This window comes from Vanellus vanellus (assembly GCF_965231255.1).
Source record: "Vanellus vanellus genome assembly, chromosome: 5".
In the NCBI taxonomy this organism is placed as follows: domain Eukaryota; kingdom Metazoa; phylum Chordata; class Aves; order Charadriiformes; family Charadriidae; genus Vanellus; species Vanellus vanellus.
In genome coordinates, this window is record NC_138910.1 from 29,609,805 (window position 1) to 29,632,452 (window position 22,648).

General features: G+C 38.0%; 1 protein-coding gene across 1 annotated transcript in view; it reads left to right on the top strand.

Annotated features, from left to right (window-relative positions):
• Positions 1-22,648, top strand: part of PARD3B (par-3 family cell polarity regulator beta) — a gene marked incomplete at its 5' end in the record, with an annotated part of 298,721 nt that overhangs the window by 61,585 nt on the left and 214,488 nt on the right. The window contains 5 exons of the mRNA XM_082483978.1: positions 112-198; positions 3,672-3,797; positions 8,326-8,684; positions 12,432-12,571; positions 13,338-13,466. Coding sequence (XP_082340104.1) covers positions 112-198; positions 3,672-3,797; positions 8,326-8,684; positions 12,432-12,571; positions 13,338-13,466 — 841 coding nt within the window. The remainder of the gene's footprint in view (positions 1-111; positions 199-3,671; positions 3,798-8,325; positions 8,685-12,431; positions 12,572-13,337; positions 13,467-22,648) is intronic.

Genomic DNA, 22,648 nt, shown 5'->3' on the forward strand with positions numbered 1-22,648 from the left:
ATTTTTTCTATTCTTTCTGCTATCTGATCAACCAGGAACTTGTTTTTAGCATAGAGAATTCTGTGAAGAAGCATATGAGATGTGTTTTCCCTGTCCTTTTTTTTTTTTTAGTGAAATGACAAAAACAGTGGAGATTTCTGGGGAAGGTGGCCCCTTGGGAATACATGTAGTGCCGTTTTTTTCATCTTTGAGTGGAAGGTAAGCTATTTTCTGCATTGCTCAAGAAGTATATTAATGAAAGGATTTCAGTTGTGGCTCTCTTAAAATACTATTTAACCATAAGGAAAATAACTGTTTAAAAAAAAATGGGGACTTGAGTCTGTAACACTGTCTTCCATTACCAAAATATTTACTGGTCTAAGTTACATATAAGACAATACCAACCCTTTGCTCACGTATGTCCTTTTAATTGCCTCTGGTTTTATTCTCTGAATGGTAAACTAGACTTTTTGCAGAATAATGTAATAGTAAAGGTGTGGGGGCAGGAGGGTTGGTTGTTTTTTGTAGTGTTGGGTTGGTTTTGTGGGTGTGGAGTTTGTTTTTTGATTACGTGTGGGTTTTTTTTATTTGGATTTGTTGGGTTTTTTTCCCCAGTTGGATTTCTCTGCCTAGGCCCTTCCTTAGTGACATGTCATACAAGAAAAGTCAAAAAATTTGCTTCATATTTTTCAAGCCAACTTTCAGATTTGGTTGTATAGCATTTATAAAAATGTGCACTATACCATGAACCTTTCTTTGTCACAATACAATTACTTTAATTATAAATGATTTAATGTAGTCTCTTGAGATCACAAAAGCCTATTATAGCAGCGTGCTCACATTGATATACTGTAGTTAAGACTGTGTCAGCATTTTCATTACAACTGTTTTCCAAGCTATGTAACTCAGATTTAAAAAAAAAATAAAATAATATTCTGGGCTGAAATTTGACATACAGAGGCTTAGCCAGAGACTTAATTTGACACTGGCAGCCCTGAATAAGAGGTGGGAAATTACTAGTGCCATAAATGACACTACTTTGTAGTTAAATGGCTGCTTGTAACGCAAAGACACTTACTGCAAAAGTAAAAATTGTATAATTCTTAGATGTTTCTTTATTTGTCAACTTTCATGTTGGGCAGACAACATGAAGATTTAAATTGCCTTGTAAAAGTCTGTGTGTGTAAATGTTTTCTCAGCAAGATCTGAGTTTGTAAGTGGACCCAAATTCAGAATGTTTTATTTGCCAAAAGGGAAAATAGGTGTCCACCTGCTGCCTGGAAAAATGTTGTCACTGTCTCAAGAAGAAAGTTGGTCTTCAATGGAACTGTAGGAGGTCCGAGTTGTGTCCATGACTTTGCAGGCTGCCTGTTTGTCTAAAGAAAGGCACTTGTATTTGTTACCCCATCATGAAACGCAGACAGTAGTACTTTGGTATAGGCATGCCATAAAGGTTGTAGTGTGTACACTGTATTTCAAGTTCATTTGGTAAAAAATGTCATGAAATGGCAAGCTTTTAAAATCAGTGATTATTGTGACTGTAACACAGTTCTGTACCTAAGTATCGCTGTGTTGGGTGCGGCTTTTAAAGACCTCCATAAAGAAGAAGTGGAGTTCCTTTGTTTACATTGCGTGCGTGTTAGTATGTCCTTATTTACAAATGCTTTGGGGGATCCCTCAGAGAAAAGAGTTTTTTGACAGATGGGCTACTTGTTTAGACAGTTGTCTTTTCATTTTAATGACCCTTGGCAGAACCATACTGATATCTTTGTAAAAGCACTAGAGTGACTTAAATCGCTTGTCCCTTTTATTTAATTAAGCCTGAGACTGGTGTATAAATTTTAACTCATCGTAACATGAGGAAGTACAGAAGAGCATCTTTTATTTCTGTTGATGATAAGATACAATTTATGGGGGCACACTGGCCATGACTAATTTGGTCCGGTATTTCAATTGTAAAGTTATCTTCTAATAAGGTAATGCTGGCTTTAGCCTGGTGCTTCTGCTTTTCTAGAGGTAGTTAAAACATTAATTTAGAAAATCTTAGTTTATACAAAAACTACAAAACTAATGGAAATAATTTTCCCCCTTTCTTTTGCACCTAGATATCATTAAAAAGGAAATTAAAATTTAATAGTGCATTAAAATAATGCTGAAATTGAGGCTGTGGAAAAAAGTAATGGAGCAATGAATTTAAGCTGCCACAGCATATGTAACTCCGGGCCACTCACGCAGGTGCTACAGCACGGACGAGTTTGAGACAAGTGGGCAATCCTGTTGCATTATATGAATGCAGCATCTAAAGACAACTGGATTAGTGAAGATCATAGAACTGACTTAATTTGTAATTTCTTTTATTTCTCTTCTTTTGTTGGTTTGCATGGTAACATAATTATATTCCGTTAGTTCTTAGCGTTTAGTTCTTTGAGTACCACTAGTTGGATGTTTGTCAACAGGGCTGTAGCCTCTCACCACCACTGCCCCTTTGAATCCTTTAGTGAAGGGTAACACAGGTTGCAAGAGAATCTTCATGCAATAGATTGAATCATTTTTTTCTGTGAGATGTTTTGAAGAAGTAATATTCAGTAGGAATCAAGTTTTCATTGAAAGTACGTTGATATGACAAATATAAATTTTAAAATCTTATTATACAGTAAATCTAAAATCAGATGCATGATGAATATAGTGTCATTTGAAATAGTTAATGATGTGCTGTGAATCTGTTGAATGGACTTAAATACGAGGGGCAGTCATGAATCTGAGAAAAAATACAAGACCTGTTTTATGATTGGAGTGCTGGCATGTTGGAAATTGCACATTAATATTTAACGGAGTTTAACCAATAGAAAATAGTTTCTAAAGGTCATCTGTCTGATGCTGATGTGGTATGGAAATTTAGTGGCTAAAACTTGATTCACGAACCCATAGTTGTCAGGTATTTTTGGACATTATACTGGTATCATTTTATATATCTATATTGAATTGTAGTCGGCAATACAGAGATGCTCCAGGTAGGTCAGAAATGGCCTAGCGCTCCCAGCAGAGTTAGCCACACTGGAATTCCGTACCACCCGCATTTCTTTGCTTAACGCGTTCTCAGAAGTTTCTGTGCCACACCTCAGTTTTCAATTTGCACATAACCTGGTAACAAACAACTTAAGTTTTGGTATTCTGCTGCTCTCCTGCCGCATAAATAAATTGTATTGCTGTCATGTATCAAAAGAAGGGGCTTTTCAAATGTGGAAATAGTGGTTATTTTTTATCTTATTCTAGATTATAATAGTTGAGTTAGAAAATTACTTTTAATCTGTTTGTGCTTTTCTTTGGAGCAATGTAATCTTACTTAGTGGCTGACAAATATTACATAAGCTACGTTTGAATTTTTAACTGGATGGGGAGATCTAGGTGTTTTCCTCTCTTTCTCCAAGTGCGACCTACAGCACTTACTGCTTCCTGAAGTTCTAGCAAGTCGTATAGCATTAGTGTCCAGCAATTTTTCTTAGTGTTTCTTGCAATCCCCTCCCTATTAGTTAAAGAGTGAGCTAGAAATCCTTTCTCTAGCTTAAGCACTTCATAATGGTCTATCTTATCTCATACACAGTAGAGATTAATATCTATTTTTAGTTGCTATAAATTCATTCCAGCAGAATAAAGGATAGTTTTCACTTTTTTTTTTTTTTTTTTCCTTTTAGGATGCTGGGACTCTTCATCCGTGGTATTGAAGAAAATAGCAGATCTAGGCGTGATGGGCTTTTCCATGAAAATGAATGCATTGTGAAGATTAACCATGTGGACCTTACAGATAAAACCTTTGCACAGTAAGTGCTGGTTTACTGATACTTTTAACTGTCCGGGATTTTATGCAATGCTGTGTTTATTAAGTGATTAATGCGAAGGGATTAATATTTATTTCAGATAAAATGCCTATAAAATTTATACCTGGCAGAAACTTCATAATATTCTTTCTGAAACCTCCAAATAAGGTGAAATTTGAAGAGAGGAATCTTCTTGTAGTCGTAGTGAACCTATTGTGCTTACCTAATTTAAATAGCTGAAAGTTTTTTAATAGTTATCTTCACTTTCTAATTCTTCTGGGTTTTTTTCCATATTTTCTTTTTAATGTGTTCCTCATAAGACCTTCAGAATGAGTCAACATCGCAGCATGTTTTTTGTTCTTTTGCAAATGAAATAAGAATGTTTTTTTCTGGTGCTGCATCTCTTTGAGCATTTAATATTTTAAAAATACTAGTACTGTCAAACTATGATAAGTTGAGCTAAATGGTAAGTCTCTCGCCTCTTAGGACTTTTATTAAAAATCTGTTGACATTTATTATCTATCTCAAATTACTTTAAGTAACAGGTTGCTTTGATCGGCTGTGAATTAATGTGACATTGTTGCATGAAAGAATAGCCTCTCAAATTTCACATATATTTGCTGTAGTAATTAAATAGTAATTTGTTTTTACTTTTAAACCATATGTTTAGACAGCTGAATGATTGTTTATAATATAACAAAAACCTATTGAGATCTCGAGGGAGTTGAGGCTTAACTTTCTAAACAGTAAGCCAAATGTTCAAGTGTTCTACTAAAATAAGTAATTTCACTGTTAGGGATAAATATTTGCAAAATAGGTTTTCATAAACCCAGCGTAGTTCTGTAGTAGGTATTACCTTGATTCTGAGGCCGTGCTTTTTGCCTTCTGATAGGTTTTCGAGTTACTGTTTTCTGAATATTTGGTGGTAAATGTATTCCGATGTGATGTAGCACATGCCATTCTCTTCCAGCCATGGAAAAGTTCCTACATAAGGTACCAACTTTATCAGAATATAAGTGTTGGTATCATATTAAAATGTTCGTTGCCTCACCTGTGCAGTTTTGTAATGAAGATATATCTTTCTCAAATGAGATTTTGCCTGAATCAAAACCTGTTTTTTCAAAATTTTACCTGATCTTTTCTTTACAAATTTGTTGTCTCCTTTGGGTTCTCTTCAGAATATAACTAGATCTCCAGAGGCTTTAAGCCCATGAGATGCCTGTGGAGTGGAGGACTCCACATACTTTTCTGTAAGGTTACTAGATTTAGGGAGAGTCAGAAATATTGCAGTAAACTTCCCAGTTCTCCATCAGACTTGCCTTCAAAATGAGAAATGCAGGACATTTCGCTTTCTCCAAGTTTGTGTAAAGTTTTGGGAGTTGGAAGGGATATTTACAAAGACAATTGTAAATTGTCTTTGAGGTTGCACAGGAAGGCGTCCAGACTCGCCTGGACGCCTTCCTGTGCAGCCTCATCTAGGTGTTCCTGCTCCGACAGGGGGATTGGACTAGATGATCTTTTGAGGTCCCTTCCAATCCCTCGCATACTGTGATACTGTAATTGTTAGTTTAGAGAGGCTAGTCTTGGTAGACAACCTGTCTGTCAGGGACAGTGAAAGAGAGAAGTGACTAAAAGGTGATTCAGAGTAGAGCCTAATATAGTTGGTCTAATTCACCTTATGTTACAAGTAGTGTGGTTGCAGCGGCATTGGATCTGAGGAGGAAAACTGTGGGCAGTGAGGACTCGATATCCTTTTGGGGACTGGGGAGAGTATTTTGGACAAGCTCTAGCCAGGTCCCAAGTCCTGTTAACGTTGTTTTCCTGATTTGCCTTCCAGAATAGCTATCTCCATCATCTCTCTCTTCCCTGGCTGTTGAGAATGGCTAAAGAAAGCAGCTTTCCGGGTTGAAACTAGTCTCAGTGAATACGCCTTTTAGTTTTCATCTGGCATGACCTAACTGTACTAATCTGACAGTCCAAGTTACAGAAATGCAGTAATTGTAATGGATGTGACGAAGTATTGTCCCAATGACTATTGACCCAGAAATAGTCATCAGATTCTCCTTTGAGAGGCAAATCTGTTTGCTAGTCTCAAATTGACATTTCTTCATAACCCTTGTAAAAGCTGTTTTAACACTTAGCAGAGACTGTTACATACTGTCTCCTTCCGTTTTCAGCAGAGACTTTCTAGTATTGCTCCTGGTGATTGCTGCTTCTGCAGCTGTAATAGCAGCAGCCTACTTTCTGTATTCCCATGTTTGTAATAGTTTTATATATTGGGACTGTTAGTCTGCTTTTTCATTTGCTGTTAATCTATTCAATTACATTCTGTTGTGTTGCAGCGTTTCTAGCACCTCTTTTAATTGACTCCTTATTTCTTTAAAGTATGCGTTTGGGGTCTCAAGAAATGTAAATTTCTCCATCCATTATTTTTTCTCTTTGAAGTGCAGCCAGTTATTTTGCCCCTGAAGACCGCATTTAGGCTTTCCCACAGGATGTCTTGTGTTATTTCCACTATTTTTTGTTTGAAGGAGATCTTATATTTTCTCTTTCATATATTTAAAATATTCATCTCTTGAAACCAAGTTATTAAATTACCTTGTAACGTATGGCCAAGTGGCTACTTGCAAGAATAAAGACAAAGTGTGAAAGAAACCTGCTTAAGACTTTCCATCCTTGTGCTGGGAGCATGCCATCGTTTCTACGATCAGGGTAAGGTCTGTCCTTGAAAATCTTCACAGGCTATAGGCGAACAGGTAACTATAACCTCTGCAGACACATTAGGACCGTGCTGTTGCAATTCTTAAACTTAACCCTGAAGAGTGGTGCTGGAAGAATACCTTCCCACAACACTCTCCCTGCTACCTTTCTTTTCCAAGTTTGAGTTTTCTCTTTAGACATTGTCTCCTGTCAGTGAATGCCGTTATTTTGACTCTTGGTGCACATACACTCAGTGTAGCCAAGATAGTTCCTTCCCACAGAGTATCCATTGGGACTGCCTCCTGACTTCAGTGTCTTCATGCTGCAAAAAACCCTCTTGAAACAGCCCCTCCCTTCCATTACTTCCAGCTGCAAGGTGGAGGTACTGTGTGGCTCTGCTGATCTGGGAAAGCAGTAGATGTGTATTCAAAATGTTAACATTTGCGGTGGCTTTCTTTCAGTATCAGTGTAAAAAACTGCTTATTTTGGAAGTACTTTCAACATTGGCTCCTGTTACATAACTGAGTGTAAATCCAAAGCCAAGACTTCAGTGAAATACTGACTTTGCCTGACTGAAAAACACACTAGAGAAAGGTATGGGATATGTAAATTGTTCTCAAAAAGACCTCATGGTTCATTTAAAAATTCATGTGGCCATTGCTTCCCCTCTTGACATAATTCTGCTAAGCAGAAGTTCTTGATTTTTCATTCTCAATATGTGCTTCAGCTACTACTTCTGTTTGTACTTGACTTCTGCAGTATGAAGGAAAATCAGTCGACTTCTTCAGAAGGTAGGAGAGGAAAGCATAGGAAGAGAGAAGGTTCCTTTGTTCCTTTAAAATCCAGGGTTTGTAAAATGTCTTGTTTGACCAAATCTGCTCATTGTTCAAAATACAGGGAGGGCTGTATGAACAGTTGCTTTGGCCAACGTGCCTTAATTGCCTTCGTGGGAACCTGAACCCTGTGTTGTTACCATGTTAATCAGTTCAAGGGGAGCAGTTTCACTAAATGTTCCAACACAGTTTCTGGTGTTGCAGTTGAGCGCGTCTATAAAGACATTGATTAAGTAAAGTCCACGTATACACCTTAGCAAGAGGTTACTGCTTGAAAGATGTGAGTAATACCTGCCTATTCATTTATCCATTTATGTAGAAACACCTTTCGCGGTCACCAGCTTTTTTTCTGATGTCTATATATCCCATACCATCATCCTTTTCTGTTGCACCGTTTGCAGTCACAGTGTTTCTTCTGAAGATGTCCATATATCCCATGCCTTCATCCTTTTTTATTGGTGTGAAATCAGCCAGCAGTTGCATTAGGGATAATGAAGGAATCTGAGGGGCAGTTAATCTGTACTTGGGGCAAAAATGGAGTCTTGAGCTTGCTCATAGTAGATGTATCCACCAGAGCAATTGGTCATAAGTGCTCAGTGCGTCTCCGTGCCAACAAGAAAATATGTAACAGGCAAACACTTGAAAAAAGTAGCAAGCTATAACTTCAGGAGTCTTTTGATGAGCTTTTGCCATAGAACTTCCCTTCCTGATGCACCGCATGAAGAATTGTGTTCATTAGTTTTTTCTGGCTGGTATGTTTTCATAGCAGCCTAGCAATCCTGACAGATGTGCTGTTCCTACTTGAAACATAAGGAGATGCTGTAGTTTAGAAGTCTTATTTCATGCATACTGTTTTAGAAAAGGGACCATGTAGATGTGAAGGTAAGGTTATTTCTTCATGTTTAAGATAAATTTGTGTCTTATTCTCTGTAAACAACTCCAAACTTTGCACAAATTTTCTGGTTTGTTATGTGAATTTTCATACCTTTCTTTTAAAGGGCTCAGGACATCTTCCGTCAGGCAATGAAATTTCAAAGTGTCATCTTGGAAGTCCTTCCTCCATATAATCGAGAACAATATGAGAAATCTGCTATTGCTCCCCTTTGTTTTCTGGATAATGAAGAAGGAGTTCCAAAAACAAAGGTTCCACCTCCTGTTCATCCAAAACCTGCTCTGAAAACGATTAATCTTTCTGGAGCAAGCAGCTTGGAAGCAGGTGTACAGGCAACACTACAACAAGCTAAGAGCCCCAACCTCCCACGTCTGGTTAGAAAGCCGTCTTCTCCCTCATTATCACCCCTTATGGGCTTTGGCAATAAAAAAAATGCAAAGAAAATAAAGATAGACCTGAAAAAAGGTAAGCCTTTTGGAGACTATATGATAAATTCTGTATTATGTTCTCTTAACTTTTAGCTAAACTAGTGTCATTAAAAGTACAAGCAAGTTACTTACAGTTAAAAGTTCCAAGACTTCCAAAAGGTGAAAGAGTATTCCAAAAGGTAAAGGAATGTTAACAGTAATGTTCTCAACAGTCAGCTTTCTTGTAAATTTTGGATGCATGTTATCCAGGCTTACTGATTTTTAAAACATCTCAGTTACTGATTATGTGGAATGTATTTCATTAGCAACATGCGATATTAAGAGATGATTCAGCCTTTTTGCAAGTACAGAATAAAAATTTGAACTGTCTGCTGGTAACCTATGTTATTTTTATTCAAATGTGCTAATTGACCAGCACTGTTATGACATTCTTTCAAAGATATGTTTAAAAATATACTCTGCTCTGTTTCATGTTATTCAGGAAGTTTACCACAGATTTACCTGTCTTTCCCTTTTTATCTTCTACAAACATGGTGGGATGACTCACATAACTGGCGTGCTGCAGTGAATGGCTATAAACTCTTCAGAAGGGATAGGCAAGGAAGGAGAGGTGGTGGGGTAGCCCTTTACATTAGGGAGTGTTTTGATTGCCTGGAGCTTAATGATGGTGACAATAGGGTTGAGTGTTTATGGGTGAGAATCAGGGGGAAGGTCAACAAGGCAGATATAATGGTGGGAGTCTGTTATAGACCACCCAGCCAGGATGAAGAGGCAGACAAAATATTCTGTAAGCAGCTGGGAGAAGTCTCACAATCACTAGCCCTTGTTCTCATGGGGGACTTTAACTTACCAGATGTCTGTTGGAAATATAGTATAGCAGAGAGGAAACAGTCTAGGAGCGTATGGAAGATAATTTCCTGACACAGCTGGTAAGTTGACCCAACTAGGAAAGGTGCCACGGTGGACCTCTTGTTTGTGAACAGAGGACTTGTGTTGGTTGGAGGCTGTCTCGGGCATAGCAACCACAAAATGATGGAGTTTTAGATTCAAGGGTCGGAAGGAGGATCCGTGGAACTACAGGCCTGTCAGTCTGACCTCGTTGCCTGGGAATGCAATGGAACAGATCACCTTGAGCGCCATCATACAGCACATACAGGCCAACCAGATGATCAGGCCGAGTCAGGATGGGTTCATGAAAGGCAGGTCCTGCTTGACTAACCTGATTTCCTACTGTGACATGGTGACCCGCTTTGTGGATGAGGGAAAGGCTACCTAGACTTTAGCAAAGCCTTTGACAGCGTTTCCCACAGCTTTCTCCTGGAGAAACGGGCTGTTCATGGCTTGGATGGGCATACTGTTCACTGGATAAAAAACAGGTTGGAAGGCTGGGCCCAAAGAGGTGTGGTGAATGGAGTTAAATCCAGTTGGTGGCCAGTCACAAGTGGTGTTCCCCAGGGCTCAGTACTGGGACTGGTACTGTTTAATATCTTTATTAACGATCTGCACGAGGGGATCAAGTGCACCCTCAGTAAGTTTGCAGATGACACCAAGTTAGGTGGGAGTGTTGATCTGCTTGAGGGTAGGAAGGCTGTACAGAGGGATCTGGACAGGCTGGATTGATGGCCTGAGACAAATGGTATGAGATTCAAAAAGGCCAAGTGCTGGGTCCTGCACTTGGGTCACAACAATCCCCTGCAACGCTACAGGCTTGGGGAAGAGTGGCTGGAAAGCTGCCTGACAGAAAAGGACCTGGGGGTGTTGGTTGACAGCCAGATGATTATGAGCCAGCAGCGTGGTAGGTGGCTAAGGCGGCCAACAGCATCCCAGTTTGTATCAGAAATAGTGTGGCAAGCAGGAAGTGATCATCCCCCTGCACTTGGCACTGGTAAGGCCCCACCTTGACTACTGTGTTCAGTTTTGGGCCCTTCACTACAAGAAAGATATTGAGATTCTGGAGTGTGATTAGAGAAGGCCAACAAAACTGGTGAAGGGCCTTGAGCACAAGTCTTATGAGGAGCGGCTGAGGGAACTGGTGTTGTTTAGCCTGGAGAAAAGGAGGCTGAGGGGGAGACCTTATCGCTCCCTACAACTACCTGAAAGGAAATTGTAGTGAGGTGGGGGTCAGTCTCTTCTCCCAAGTAACAAGTGATAGGATGAGAGGAAATAGCCTCAAGTTGTGCCAGGGGAGGTTTAGGTTAGATATTATGAAAAATTTCTTCACTGAAAGGGTTGTCAAGCATCGGAGCAGGCTGCCCAGGCAAGTGGTTGAGTCACCATCCCTGGAGATACTTAAGACACGTAGATATAGCACTGAAGGACATGGTTTAGTGGTGGACTTGGCAATGCTATGTTAACTTGATGATCTTAAAGGTCTTTTCCAACCTAAACAATTCTGTGATTCTTTGAAACCTTTTTTTTCCTGTCTGTATTTATTCAGCTGTCAGCAGGCCGAATTTTGTCTGTATATCTTTAATTGCTGTTCCATGCAGATGTCTGTCTTTGCATGGAGTAACAGGTTTATGCACATGTAGTAAAATGTGCTTAAGCAGATCCCAATTAGCGCTTATATTTTCTGTTTAATTTCTGTCTCTGATTTGGCTGAGAGTTAAATTTGATGCTAGAAGTGGCCCTTTTAAAAACTGTCTGTAACTTTTTTCTTTTAACACATAATGAATGTAATCAAGCTGTCATTTCTTAATTTTTGTTATTTCTTAACTTAAATCACTCATTTTTCTGAAATCATCAACTCTGTGTTAACAAAACCTGCTTCAGAATTTTTGCCATTTCAGATATAATGCTTTTGATTTTGAAACAGTAATTTATATTTTTACAAATGATAGGAACATGATACTGACATGATATCTCTGAAACTATCACATGGGTAGCAATCCTGTTCAAGATAAAAAGATTTTTATGGACCCTGCTATTCCTGGGTCATTTTGGTGGCTTATAAGCAATACTTCCTAAATATTTGTTTCACTTCCTAAATATTTGTTTCACTTCCTAAATATTTGTTTCACTTCCTAAATATTTGTTTCACTTCCTAAATATTTGTTTCACTTCCTAAATATTTGTTTCACTTCCTAAATATTTGTTTCACTTCCTAAATATTTGTTTCACTTCCTAAATATTTGTTTCACTTCCTAAATATTTGTTTCACTTCCTAAATATTTGTTTCACTTCCTAAATATTTGTTTCACTTCCTAAATATTTGTTAAAACATTTATTTATTAGCCCTGAAGGTTGTTTATTTCCAAGCAGCAAACAACTTCACAAATGGAAGCTTTGAAATATCACTCGTCCTTTCTTAAGAGCATGTAGTCAGCACTTTTTGCATTCAAATCATGTGACATTTTCTACTTTTCACCAAGTTTCAGTAAAACCTGCAAAATTGTATTTATGCTCATAAACAATTCTGATCGGTCTGATTTGTTTCAAAGACTAGTGACATTAATTTGAAAGCTGATACTAAAACCACCTAGAGAAAAGGTAAATGCTTTAAAATGACAGTACTCGCTTGTTTTGTATTATTGTGGGCTATCCAAAAGTATTTCCATCTGTAGCTGTTGCAGGAGGATTTGGACATGTGTTGACATTGATAGAATTCCTCTCTAGACCATGCAGAAAATAGGCTCATGTTTACAGCTTTTTGTTTGCTTTGGTTTTTTTTAAAGCTAACCTGAGTGAGTGTCTGTGATATGTTACTGACATTGTTTACTTACTTTTAATAATCATCATTTGCTTGTTGAAATTTATGTCGGGAGCTCTTTATCTGACCTTCTAGGTCCAGAAGGACTTGGTTTCACTGTGGTTACCAGAGACTCTTCGGTTCATGGTCCTGGTCCGATTTTTGTGAAGAATATTTTACCAAAAGGTGCAGCAGTAAAAGATGGTCGTTTGCAGTCAGGAGACAGAATCCTGGAGGTTAGAATAAACATCTATTGTATTTGCATTGCTAATTATTGTTTGCTGGTTTTGGCATAAATATTTTATTTTCTTATATATACTAATGGTGTATGGAATTAAAATTCTTTACCTTGGTTAAAAAAAAAAAAAAAGTTCCATGGTTTTTCATTTGTCAACAAGTATTTTACACTGTGATTTGGAAAAAGGTGCTTTTCACAAGTGTCCATGGGATGTTTGAACAAGGGGGATCTGATAACAACTTGGTTCTTAAAGCACATAAATGTATCAGTTTAGAAACAAAACATGTCTTGCCTCTTCAGCCATGTCCAAAAATCTCTGATTAATATTGAGGTGGTTAAGTGCTCATTTGAAGGTAATTTTGCTCAAATCAGTCTGTTTAAAATTTTCAGATATCTTGTGATTTACAGTCTCTAATGGGTTATTTCTACTGACTAACCTCAAAAAGCTCTTAAGGTAAACAGTTTTAATAATACTTAGGTCTTGTTTTTATACTTTTCATCTTCAAAGTGCTTTACAAACTAATTAAGCCTCACAAACCCCCTGCAAGGTGGTGAAGTACTACAGACCTGCTTTAACAGATGGTGAAAATAAGGGAAAAAAGGTTATGTGATTTGTGCAGGGCCAGAGGGGGAGACAGTGTGGAAGCTGTTGCTAATTCTTCTTTGCTCTCAGTCACTGATTGACACCTGTGTTAGGTGAGGTGAAAATGAGAAAAGACGGTCATACTCAGATATGACATAATCTGTTCTTTTGTGTCTGGTAGGTGAATGGACGGGACATCACTGGCAGGACCCAGGAAGAGCTTGTAGCTATGCTGAGGAGCACAAAGCAAGGGGAAACGGTCTGTCTGATTGTGGCTCGTCAGGAGGAGGCCTTTCTACCTCGAGAGCTGGTAAACTTGTTATTTTTTTCCCTGAAGAGTGATACTGAAACAGTTCCATGTTTTAAAACTAGCCCAAGAAATAGAAATGAACTGTTGTTGGCTTAGAAAGCCAGCGAAGGGTAACTGTATAAGGCTTGTGTTTGAGAAGTATTTATACTTACATTTGATTTTGATGGATATATGGTTTTATCTACTTTAGATGCAATTCCACACAGTCTGATTTTTCATCCCAAAAGTGACATCATAAGCATAACTCACAGCAAAATATTGCAAATGAATCTTGTAACTGTGAGGTCAAGCATGACTGAAAATGGATTATTGTCTTTCAGAAAAGCAACAAACTTGAAAGTGCGTGTAATGAGTCCTGCAGCTTATCAGTAACAAACTAGTGAGGGTGGCTGCCCCCAGGAGGTGCATCTCCTAAGCCAAGTGCCAAACTGCGGGAGTGGTGAGGAATAGAATTCCATTGCACTCCTCACAAATTTTGGAAGGAGGCTTTTCCTTGGCTGCTAGTCTTTGAATAGGCTCTCGCATGTCTGTATTTGTTCTATCTCAAGTGCTTGATTTTCACTTTTTTTTTTTAAGCCTGGCATGAAACTGTGTTCTCTTTTTCTCTCACATAGACAGAGGAGGACTACATCAATGTAAAAGTGCTGATACATACTTGTTTCCCCTCAAAGAAGGTCATCTCTTTGGTCCCTTCTTCCTTATCTTGATTGATGGCTATACTTGACCTTTCATTAAGAAGTTCTCAGGATAAGGGAAGGACAGCATTTCCTGCTTTTGTCTCATTTTATCTCTTTTAAAGAACACAAACCGCCTTCATTCTTTTCTTAAGATGCCAGCTTCTTGCTTTTCCTTTTGCTTTAGACTGTTAGGAGGATCTACAGAAATCCTCCATTATGTTTCCTCACAAAACATTGCTGACAGTTTTCCTCTTGTTACCAGTTGGACCCTGTTGAGGTAAGGGTGTCTGTTGCTTATGGCAGGATAAGAAGCTGGAGGGGAGATCAGATTCTCTCATGTGAACCTTTCCTCTTGTGCCGCTGATACTCACTTTTTCCTGTAGTAGAGCCCTGAGCTGTAGAGTCAGTGTCTGTGTGGATTGGAGGGAAATTTCCGAGTCTGAAAGTACTAAATTATCTATTCTATTTAGGTTTTCTTTTCTTCCACCAGCTCTTTTAAATAAGAGTTTATTTTTTGAAAAGGGTACCCATCAACAGTTTTTTTTCTTGCATTTTTTTTTTTTTAAGTTATAAAACACATTACTTGGAAAATGTACTTTTAAAAAAAGTATGTGTTGTTCTTTTCTCTCTCCTCTTCCCCCAGTATTATACATTATTCTGTATTGTCATAGTACAAATTCTCTTGGAAATCACTGTAACGGTATGTGGGTATAAAAGACTGGAAGAATCTAAAAGCTATTTATAATTTTTGCCTGCCACAATTGCCTGCTATTAAATTCTAGCCCCTACAGCTAGGATTAACTACCTTTCAAAAGGTGACTTACTTATGACTGGCGTGATTGAAATCCAGGAAGTAGCCACATTTATCCTGCTGGCTTGACCTTCGCTTAGATTGCTTTCTCTGCAAAAGAGTGATGCACAAGTGATGGCTCTCACTGTAACGGTGATGATGTGTGAATTCTAATGCTGTTCTGTGTTTCTTGTTATCCCAATCAAGTACAATATAACACAAATGTGAGTTACTGAAATACCTTAGATAATTTTATGAAACAAGCCCTTCTAAATTAAAAAGCCTTTCAGCAACATCTGTTTGGTAGCTCATGGCAAAAGTATGAGTTACCATACCACTAAGCTACCAGATGTTGATACTGACATGATGCTTGTTAGAATTCATGAGATGTCTGAGAATAGTCTCAGCAAAGATTAAAAAAAAAAAAAATTAAAATTGGTTTAGCTTTTTTGTTTGTTTTTAGCTTTAGCCATGATATTACATTGGACTAATCCTCTGCTACCTCAAAAGTTACAGTGCTGTTTTGATCAAAGAGGAAAAAAAAGCCAGCACTTTCAATGTTTGTTTTTGGAAGGAAAGGCAGTAGATAATCCAATATTTTTCAAGGACAGCTCTAACTGAATGCTCTGACTATGTAACATGCATGCAGACTTTACCTAAATACTTGGGGGTTTTGTTAATGCCTGGCAATAATAGGGTAATTGCTTTATATCAGAGTTGTTCCTCATTTGAGCAGTTCTTCAGGGACTGTAATCTGAGAAGCTGTTTTCTTTAGATTTTCTGTAACTTGTTGAAAGGAAAAGGAGAAGGACCGCCTAGTAAATGTGTCTGCTCCCCACAGCTTCCTGTGGCAAAGATGCCTCTGGAAGTTGGGGACCCACTAGAGACCATGCACAAAATAGCTTTTGTGCATACTGCTCCACTAGAACGGGTTCCTACACTGATTTCTGGAGAGAATTTGATAGCTGCACAGGCACAAAGCAAATAATGTCACAAAATAACAGCGGGTGGTGTTTGCTTGTGCATCCGTAATATAATTTGACTTTACCTTGTAACAAAGCCATGATTTGGAGAAAGCTTGGTCTCATGGATATTTTCTCTTCAGTAAGCCAGATGGGAGCAGAGTTTGGGGGTTTTGTTACTGTGATCTGTGCTGATGAATTCTTAGGAAGTAGAAAAATATATTCAGGGTAGCAAACCTTTACCACACCAGTCAGGAGAGAGATCTGATATGGGTGAGGATGAATCAGCATTGCTAACAGGCATTATTAAACCATAGAGAATTGGGGCTTCAGTTACACTAGCCCATGCAACATCTGAGAGTTGTACAGTTACATTGTTTGCACATAATGAGGGAATAAAATAGAAAACCTAATCTTTGTAGTGTCGGTACAGCTTTAAAAAAAGAAAAGAAGGATCTAATGAGATTATTTTTTTTATTGAAGCAGATCAGTGAAGTTGAATTTGGACCAACCACAGGCTGTCCTCCTTATTATCCAGTTAGCCAAATGTTCCCAGTAATTCATGCCAGCTGTTGACAATGTAGCAGCTGAGTAAGGAGCTGATTCCAAAACTCAGGGGAAGATCTTGATTCACTTAATTACCACAGTCTACAGAGTGTCTGGTGATGAGTGTATTCTTTAAGGTGCATTTAGGTTTTAAACTGTGTAACACTGATTGTTTTCTAAAGGATGGTGAATATTACAGAAAGAAACGGGCTTAACTGAACAGGTTTGGATTTTCCAGCTCTTGTCAAAGTAGATGGAATACATATCAGACTGTGGCTATCGTTCTGTTGTGTTTTGAAAAGACAATGTTTTGATCATGTGTATTTGTTGCATTTTGTTTTTTCTCCAGGGAAAACGTGTGATCTGAAGGTTCCATTTCTTGTAATAATGATGTAAAGATCACTTACTCCCCCTTCTCTTTCTTTTTCCCTGCATTGGTATAACAAGCAAAGCTACTTGAATGAGAAAAACTCTGGTGTAACCCTTTCTGCGCCATCACCCTATGCAGCTCTTGACTCGTTATTTTTCATGAACCTTCAGGATAGTGGATATGACTTACATAAGCAGAGGAATGTGCCTGTTCTGCAATTGCCAGAAATAATATAGCACTGAAAATATTTCAATGCCTTTTCTTAAAGTTAGAGCATGTACATAGTGTAAGTTTTGCATATGTTTTATTTTTTGTTTTAAAGATAGCTTTGACTTACCGGTTTCAACTGTAATCACTATTTTTGTGGTTTCTCGGCATATTCACTGATCCGTGAAGAATGGAGGAGGAAAGGGAACGAACTAGCATTTTTGCAACAAAAGCTAAAACAACACCACTGTGTATAGCATAGCAGCTGATATTTAACTGCGTCTTTTTTTACACATGCACTGTACCAGGATAGAAGGAAGCAGGATGGGTGGCAATTTCAATTAAACATTTTTTCTGCTTACCACGTGATTAACTTTTCTGTTTCAGTCTTCCCCTAGTTAATTCCTTCCATTACCTTGAACTTCTGTGCCTGAAGGAGAACTTGTTTGCCTGAAGTGTTGTCCTTTTTGTCTTTAATATTCAAAGCTTAATTTCTATTACTTCCTTTTAATTGTTTCTTGCCTTTTTATGTGCAGGAAATAATAGGTGAAATTTCAACTGAGGCTTAACCATTTTTGCACCTGATTTTTAGGTCAAACCAGTGATTCTAGTGCTCAATTAACAATGGTCAAATAATTTCAGTCAGAAAGCGATTCCAGCAAGTACCAATTGTCTGTTGTGTTATCTCTATTCAAAGGGAGAAGAATCTGATAGGAAAAAAAAGTCAATATACATATTAATTTAAATATGTATGATTTTAATAACATACGCAAGATTAAGTTCTTCAGTTGTTCTGCATAATGAAGAGAAGGCTATTGTGTATACACATGGCATCTTTCATCTTGAATAAATTTATAAACTATGTAGATTTTTAAAAGTCCTGGTTTTTTTTTCCAAGAGCTCTTGAAGGCAAGTGTTTAATTGTGAGCCTGTAGATTCTCTTTATCTAGAATAGTTGAGAAATGAATGTAGGTTGCTTCTACACAAATGTGTCTTTTTAGAGTGAAAATGTTGTTCAGTGCGGCCCCTCAGAGGTTCTCAGCTTGCATTATGTATTTCAGAAGATGGTTACTAGTTCATTATAGCTTAGAGTACTAGAAACTATGCGCTGATGTTTGTTGATTAGTTACAGTGCTCGTTATGAAAGTCAGTAAGAGATCACTGTTTAGAAGGAACGTGGCAGTCTTTCCTGTCACAGTGAACAGAAGGTGTGGCAAAAAGTATCACTTTATTTACCCCAGGTTTTTTTGGGACTCCTTAACATACCAAAGGGGAATAAATTACTTAACTCATGTATCTTTAAAAATTGCTTGGTTTTTTTTTGTATTTGAACCAGATCCAACAATTGTGCAATGGCAGAATGAGTTCTCATATGCTGTGAAGTGCCATTATAGCTACCAAAATTGCAAATATGTTTACTCTGTTTTTCCATGTGGTAGTGGTAGTCAGCCTTTTCGAGACTGCAGAGACCTTACTGCATCTGGTCTACTATTGCTTTTTCTGCCAAGCCCATCAAAGTGTTATGATCCAGCAATGATTTCTCTTTCAGATCCCACTCTTCCTGTTTTCCAGCAAATAGGAGGAACCTTAAAAGGGTGGTCTGAAAGTTCTGGTCATAGCGCTCATTGCCTGCAAGAACTTGGTGGTGTTCTGCCTGCTGGTAAAGAAAAAGTTAGAGTGGAGACAAGGAGAGAAAAGCATAGTGTTACTTGTACCATGAGATATTATATTTGCTTACAGGTTTACTGTCCAAAACTCCTAAGTTGAGAAACCCTACCTTAGAGTATTGGGAAATGAAAACAGTTTACTTGATAGCATCGGTCTCGGTTCTGGTGTTGTCCAAAATTGTTTGGCAGCCCACTTTAACCTATGAAATCGGAAGTATGTATACAGCAGAATAGAGGCATATAAAATCTGACTCTTATCATAAATTGTCTACATACATTTTAGATGCATTTATCCAGATTTACAGTATTTGTGTTTAATAAAACCAAAGTATTTGAACAGTTCTTAAATCTTACTGGCAACTGTAGCACCTTGCCATTTACAAGGGTCACCAGATTTATTCCATATACCATATGAAAATTTTTAAAGGTCTGTCTGCCTTAGAATCCATGAAAAAAGGTATTCCTAGGCTGACTTAATGTAAAATGTGGTGTTTGAAGTAGGCATAAAAGAATTATACACTGCTTATTGCTTTGTTTACCATCCCTTTAAAACAGTAACCACTAAATTGAGTAAAGAGTTGGATTTGTACGTCATGGTGTTGTGACCTGTTTAGCCAGAATATATTCTGAAAGAATACAGTAACAGCCATCCTAAATTTACCCTGAAAATACCGTGTAGTCTTCCATTTTCATGAGTGATAACATTTTAGGATCTAAGTGGCAAGGTGTATTAGCTGCATAAGGCTCCAGCTCAGTAGGGTGCTTAAGCACGTGGCTAACACCATATGTGGGATGAAAATAGGTGTTTTCACAGTGGGGCATACATTGATTGAGGGCTGAACTAGTTCGTTTTTCTTCCTCTGTTTCCTACAGTTATGTCACTTAAAAGGTTAAGTGAGACTGCATTTTTAAAAGTTGAAGAGCAATGCCACATGGAATTACAAAACTCTTTTGCAAGGACAAACCATTTCCGTGGGTAAAACTTGCTGTGGGATCTCAAATAGGCATGTCAAACAAACTGGAGGATCTCCGTTTTTGAAGCGTCCTGTGACATCAAATAGTAAACTGTGAAATGTAATGTATCTGCCTTGGATGAAGAGCTGAATCTCATTTTGTCAATTTTCAAAGCTATAGTTCCAGAGAGTCTACATAAGTCAAACCGGAACCGTTCTATCTAATATGACACAAATCTGTAGTGTACTGTGTTAATGTAAAAAGTATCCAAGTATAATATAATATATCTCTATGGATTTGCTGTTGGCTTTTTTGTCTTATCAGGGTGTGTCATTAGTGACCATTTAGTTTTTATTGCAGTACAGAATAGAGATGATTTTAAAGAAGCCAATATGAAAGCATCTGTCAGAAATGCTAAAGATGAATACATACAGCAATGACTTCAGTTATTTACTAGATTGTGACAAGATTACAGCAGTGCATTGCCTTCAAGTATTATTTTCAAAAGCGTTACTGTATTATCTTTTGCAAAATAATGTAGATTTTATAGTGAGTGAATGAGCTGTCAGCAAAGCATTTCTTAATTGCGGCCAAGCTCTGGGAAAGAGCACAGAGAATAGTGCAAGTAAGGAGGTATCTTCTTTTTAAGCTTTTCTGCCAATAATAGTTATGTGGTGCCACAATTTAACTGCAGCTCTTTAACTTTTACGTTGGTTTTTTTTTTTTTTTTTTTTTTTTTTCAAAAAATAATTGCAAAAGCATGTAAATGTCTTATTTCCTTCATAAGCCTTTGAAAATAACCCTCCTGGGTCTCTTGCCTTTTGCTCTCGGCTCTCAATGGCACTCCAGGGAGTTGGCATCTCTTATCAGAAATGAGCAGCCAGGCCAGGGGCAGCCAGCATATTGAGAGACCATAATAGTGTGTTGGTCAAGGCCACCAGACAGGTACTGAAAGGTCTCTTGTTGTGTTAAACAAATGCTATTTCCTTCCTGCCTTAAGTGGGAGCTAATTTTTTTTGTAAGCTTCTCTTTTGGCAAAAGAACAATAAGGATAAATAAGGCAACCTTTCCAGTGAGAGATATGCATTAGATTATCATAAATCCACAGATCAAAAGTGCCGTGGTCAAAGAGAACAGGCATTGTGAGATTAAATAAAAGGACTAATTGAAAGTGGTGTCCCATGGTAGACAGAGGATTGACACAAAACTGAGTAGGTATAACCATGGGCTAAGTAGAAAGGGGAGGAATACAATGCGCAGTACTTTTTTCGGAGGTTACAATTCTGTTTGTACTGGTGACTGAGCAGTTTTTGTGTGTTGTGGGAATAAGAGAAGGGTAAAAGTATATTCTATCTATTTTTTAAATACTGAGAATTTGTTGGTGAGACTTAATTATATACCAGTAAAAGTTAGGTTGTTTTAAGAATCCTTTAATGTATCCTTTTAATTAAGAAATCAGAGACCTGAGGTATAGATGTGCTTCTAAAAGTTAAATAAAATCATTGGCAGAACATCAATTAATCAAATGTATCCCAAGACTCTTAAATAAAGGTTTTCAATCTGCATTGCTGAATGTTATTTAGTACATATTAGGACTTTCTGCTCTCAAATCTAGCAAACTCTGTATTCTCTCACCTTCATATAAACTCTTCTGAACTTCCCTGTCTGGTTTGTGGTGGTTCAGTAAACATCAGAATTGATTTTACTGAAGTTCCATGGAGGTATTTCAGTAGATTAAAACATTCCTGTCCTGATTTCCCTTGTAAGCAATGGTACCTGTCTGGATGTTTGCTCCGTTCTGTTTAACAGCTGAGTCTGGACAGCAAGCAGAAATAGTGATTCTTAGATTTCCTCTGACTGCTGCACTCTGGTCCAGGAGAAGCCACCTGGAGAAAGAGAGGACATCATTGACCTCCCCAAGTGGTTGAGAGAGCTCAGGAAATATCAAGTGCTGGATGGTGAACCTGAGCGGAGCTTTGCATCAGGAGCTGAGGCTGGCAGACTCCTATAAATAATAGGGAACAAATATGAGCAGGCTGCAGGGTGGACTGGGAACAGAGATGTGCATACCCAGAGGGGACTGTTCAGAGCTTGTTGCAGCTGAGGAGGCCATTGAAAGCTGACAGGCTAAGATTTGGCAAAGCTGAAGGAAGGACCTGCCCAGCAAGGACAAAGTGAGCAGTGGAAATTGAATTTTTTAATTTTTTTTTTCCTTCCTTCTCCCAAGTTTTTTTATTTTTTAAATTTTAACCTGTTTTGCTGTTAAGTATGTTTTATTAATATTTAAGAGTTTAAAATCCCTTTTGCCATCTTCAGTGTATGCATCTTAAAGGAAGAGTACAGGCCAGGCCATCTCAAAGCTCTTGCCATCTTGAGGTCTCATCACTTGGCTATCTGGACATTGATTTATGTGAAGAGTTCTCATTTATCACGGTACCATTGAGTTACTTACCTATGTCTGCAGTAGGGAGTAAATTCAGTGATGTACTATCGTTTAATTCCTGAAGTGCTGAGGTGTGATACATTTGTCATGGAAAATACATGATGCGATTGTTGACTGGGTATTTTATAACATTAAACTGTAAGTTTTTCCTGGGCTAGAAACATGTTTGTGTTGCAGCTTGTTTCATGCATTCTGTGTTTGAATGAAATCAGATTCTAGGATGATCTTAAGGTAAAAGTATTTCTACGCGGATTCAAGGTTTGGTACACTGGAGAGGACTTCCTTTTCCAGACCATAATTCAGCTGATGGTGGTTGCTCTTATTATAAAGTATTGATGTCTTGGGATAATGTTTTAGCAAAGTCAGGGAAATAGAGGCAGTGGGAATTCAGCTCTGTGAGTCACTAGCAGCATTTAATATTCATACCTGCATATTCTAGGAACAGGGACCATCACTCATGAAATTAGTTGTCCAAATAAGGCAGTTAAATGATGACCTGTTAACTTAAAGATGGCTGGAGATCTTTTTGGTCACCAGTGAAAAGGCATTCCTTGGGAAGAGCACTA